The sequence below is a fragment of the Bidens hawaiensis genome, unplaced genomic scaffold (assembly GCF_021521415.1).
Source record: "Bidens hawaiensis isolate Kalapana, Puna unplaced genomic scaffold, B.hawaiensis_p1.1 tig00419582_1, whole genome shotgun sequence".
In the NCBI taxonomy this organism is placed as follows: Eukaryota; Viridiplantae; Streptophyta; class Magnoliopsida; order Asterales; family Asteraceae; genus Bidens; species Bidens hawaiensis.
The window spans coordinates 349,942-354,435 of NW_027504908.1; the positions used below are offsets into that span (position 1 = coordinate 349,942).

General features: G+C 37.3%; 1 protein-coding gene across 1 annotated transcript; it reads right to left on the bottom strand.

Annotated features, from left to right (window-relative positions):
- Positions 1 to 3,569: 3,569 nt before the first annotated feature.
- On the bottom strand, positions 3,570 to 4,429 carry LOC143609365 (LRR receptor-like serine/threonine-protein kinase FLS2). The gene is made up of 2 exons (XM_077084133.1): positions 4,008 to 4,429; positions 3,570 to 3,930 (listed from the first exon to the last, which is right to left on the bottom strand). Exons 1-2 carry the CDS (start codon positions 4,405 to 4,407, stop codon positions 3,602 to 3,604), a joined length of 729 nt encoding a protein of 242 aa, XP_076940248.1. The 5' UTR covers positions 4,408 to 4,429; the 3' UTR covers positions 3,570 to 3,601.
- Positions 4,430 to 4,494: the final 65 nt, after the last annotated feature.

Genomic DNA, 4,494 nt, shown 5'->3' on the forward strand with positions numbered 1-4,494 from the left:
GTACTTCCTATGACCCACACATGTATTTTATTATATTTCAATGACATCCGCCATTTCAAATGACGGATATGAACAGTAATTCGTACTTCATATGACCCACAGATTCTATGTATTTTATTATATTTCAATGACATCCGTCATTTCAAATGGCGGATGTGAACAGTAATTCGTACTTGACATGACAACTTCCCTTTATCCTTTTACATAAGACAAAACATCAAAATCAGTCCTTTATGTTTGCACGTTTTTTCAATGGTTGTCCTTTCGCAAACTTAATAACCGAAAGCATCCTTTTCGTTTAAAAATTATATCACCTTATGTCCTTTTGGCCTAACCCAGTTAACTTTTCTCGTTAAATCTTGTCATGTGCAAGACACATGAGGATAATTTTGTACATTTACATATTTATTTAATAATTGAAACTAAAAATTAATTAAGAAGCTTCATCTTCTTTCTATCTCACCACCATAGCAGCTTCATCTTCTTTCTCGCTCATCACCATAGCCACCATGTCAACCACCACCACCACAACCATCGTCAACTGCTGCGCCACCACCACCACCATCGTCAACCGTTGCTGCCAAACATCTGAATAAAATTCCCCAAGCCAATTGCTTGGCCGATTTTCATGCGACTAGGGTGTAAAACAACCTAATCTGAACACTGACTCTTCCTGGGTTAGGTTATGGCTTCAATTTGACTTCGAACTAGATCTGAACAAAGATGGTGTCGGCGTTGATTAGGGCTTCAGATCTGAACGAAAACAAAGTTGGGTTCATCAATTAGGGTTTCTTCAACAATAAGAAGCGAAAATTATAATTCTTCTTAGGTAACAAAACCTCGACACTTGCCGGAAAGACAGCGAGTTCGTCGGCCACGGCCTCGCCGGAGACTTTGCACGGAACTTGGGGGTATCCGTGTTCTGTAAACCTAAAACCCTAAATTTGTTCTTGAACTAGATCTTTAAACCGAACCATCTTCATCTAAAACCTTTGGATTTATAGATTTTGAGGTAGTGGTCTGGTGGTGTGGGTGGCCGCCGGACAATGTGCTTTCTTGTCCTGTTTTAACAAGGTTCTATCATTATCATCATAGTTTTCAAGAGTCTTTAGTTGTTCCCCAGCTTGAGTGACAGTCACGGGTACATGTGGACCTTGCTCAAAGCATCTCATCAAAACAGAGTCGGTCAACGAGATAAAGTTCATAAAACTTCATTTGAAATCAGCAAAGTTGTCATCTAGAGTCATATACTTTGGAGGCTTTGTTGGTGTTCCCACTTGGTTTTCTAACAACAAGTACCCCTTCAACAATTCTGAATCGGTAGACATGATTTATAGTGAGCAAAAGTTAAGTTTTAGACTAGAGTGGAATTTTGGCTCTAGTTGACTAGAGTGGAATTTTGACTCTAGTTAACTACATCTAAATTTGGCTTTACTTAACTAGATCCAAAATACATCCACGATATAGTTGGAGTTCAAATGGAACAAAACCAATAGACTCATATCAACTTCAAACATTCAACTAACAAACCACATGATATCCCTTTTCAACTTCACTTTGCACCGACAACAATAGCACACCTAAACACTCAAATACCAAACACCACACCAAAACACATACTTTTCACCATCTTTTCACAACCAAGAACAGAGCCGTAACCATTTTTTTTAACCGTGAGAAACCGTAACCCACTTTTTTACACAAACCGAAGTCTCAAGCACTCAAAACAAGATCAAGACTCAAGGTTGTGACCCAAGAACTATAACTAGTAGAGCCAAAAGATCTGATACCAATTGTAGGTCCCGTGACGGATCTAACAACGAAGTTCTTGAGACAATCTGGACCACTAGCTAGCGGAAATCACTAGTGGTTAACCTAGATCTCGGATCTTGGAGTGCTTGGTTTATTTTCTAGAAAGGAAGAAGAAGAAAGGGAAGAAGATGAAGATGGAGAGAGTGAGTAGAGAGTTTTATGGATAAGAAGAAAGGTTTTTTTGTGAAAGCTTGTTGTTGCATGTGAAGTCTCCACTATTTATAGTGGGAGACTTCCATGCCATTCATCATCTTATTTACGGCCCAATGGGCTCACCAAAATAAGGCCTCGGGCCCAAACGTACAAGCAAATGAAAAACGACAATCTACCAAGTTACAATAATTATTGCTAAGTAAATACAAAAGACTAATTAAACAAAACCAGGCCCAACATGTGTATTGGTCGAAAATGTTATTACCAGACGTTTATATTGTGGGGATGTGTTTCTTTGTTGGGTTTGGTTTCGAGTTTTTTGCTTTCTTTAAGAACGAAACCAACTTATGAAAGATATTATAAGGAGAGAAGAAGCCAACAGCCTTCAATCAGTGACGGGTTCGATCAAGAGTTTTGATAAGTGGGTTGGATACTTGCATTAAAACGCGAAGAACAAGATAGACATAGAAATTAGTGATCTTTAAATGATGCAGTTTAGGAGAGCAGCAGGGTATGATTTCATAGGTTTTGAGTTACAAATTTGTAACATATTTGTAGTGTTGGTTAATGTATGCATCTTCTGGTCACTTTGACTAAATAAAGTCAAACTGTGAATTTACTAATGAGTAAGGACTAAGGTAGCCTTATGAGGAACTGGAGTGAGAAAACAAGAGTTTTTTGTTTTGTCTGATCAAATGAAATAAATAATTTTAAGGAATGTGATTCATAGAATAGACTCGGTTTGAAATGATTTGTTTAAGAATCAACGTATAAAAATGGGTTCACTAATTATATTTGCTCTATGGCGGACGGGTGGAGGCGATACGGTGACAGACTGATAGGCAATGGAGGTCATGCCAATGGTGGCGGTTGGTAGTGGCAGTGGCGGATGGGTCACCCTTAGGCTGGAATGAAAACTATAATTGAGGGGTGTATACGGTGTAGATCAGACGGTTTTGATTTAAGTTATGGCTGGAAGTCGATTACGGTATCAAGAAAAAAACAAACGAAACCGGATGGTTTGGTCAGACTAGCCAAAATGGTTTGGTTTGACAGTTCAAATCTCTCTCTCTCTCTCTCTCTATCTTTCTCTTTTTCTTATAATTTTGGTAATGATTTTAAGGTTAAAATGATAAGGATTCTTCTGATTTTGAAATCGTTAATTGGACTGGTAAACTCGGTTTTTCTAACTGTAAATTGTGTATCGAGCTTTATAAATCTTAGACTTACTTAATTCATGATTTAGTTCATTTAAATGGTTCGATCAGTTTGAAATGTTTATTGCTAAATGAAAAACCAATAAGTTTTCTTTGTTGTCCGAGCTAGCTCGAGTTAACATTCCTATGTATACATAAAACACATTAGTGACCAAATGATAATTTGTAAGCATTGTTTGTTATTTAAAGAAATCAACTGGTAAAATAGATGCAAGTTTTCATTTAGTTAACATAAAACAACATGCATTCTTCATATTCTGAGGCAAATATAGGAAGTGAAAGAGAGGGTAAAAACAAAGAGTTAAATTCATAAATTGGTTTAAGGGCAAAATGGCCAAAGTAAATACTCATAGACAAATATGAAACTGCTACAATCTTGAAATGAAACTTGCAATTAATAACTCATATATGACTTATAACTACATTTTCTTGCTGATCTTGGTAAGTGAAGATAAGATCTCGTTCATGTCTGGTCGATCGTCTGGATCCGCTCGAGTGCAGGATAAAGCCAACTGAAGAATCTGTTTTATTACACCGTGTTTTGTGGGGATATCGGAAGCCAATACAGGATCTACAATTTCAATCAGCTCATCGATTCCTTTCGAAAGTGCGTGTTCTATCAACTGTGGCAAAGTTCCATCGTCTTCGGTGAGTCCTGTTGGTCTTTTTCCAGTCATGAACTCCATCAATATAATTCCAAAGCTAAATACATCTACTTTTGTTGTCACTTTTCGCATATATGCAAACTCTAACGGAAAACAAAAATGCATTACGTTAACCTTTATGTAAAATTGTTATAAAAAGAGAGAGCTGATGACGCATTACCTGGTGCCAAATAACCAATGGTGCCCTGAAATGCTGATGCAGAAGAAACATTGCCTCCATCCTGCTGATGAACTCCCAGAATTCGAGCTGTCCCAAAGTCGCTAACATGAGCATCCCATTTTTCATTGAGAAGAATGTTAGAAGGCTTTAAATCACAGTGAACTATTGGGAAGTCATACCCGAAATGTAAATAAACAAGTCCTTTAGAGATGGATACCAACATGTTAACTCTCTCAGAAAGATTCCATTTTGATCGATCAATCCCAGAATCATGTATAACCATAACCAGATTACCATTTTCCATATATTCAAGAACCACAGCCTTCAACTTTCTACTCTCCCATGCATAACCAACCACTTTCACTAGATTTCTATGCCTTAACTTTGCTAGTGTTTTCATTTCTTTGTAGAAGCTCTTATCAGATTCTGCTGAAAACTCTATGAAATTCTGATTTTTTACTGCTATCATCCTTCCATCTGCTAGTGT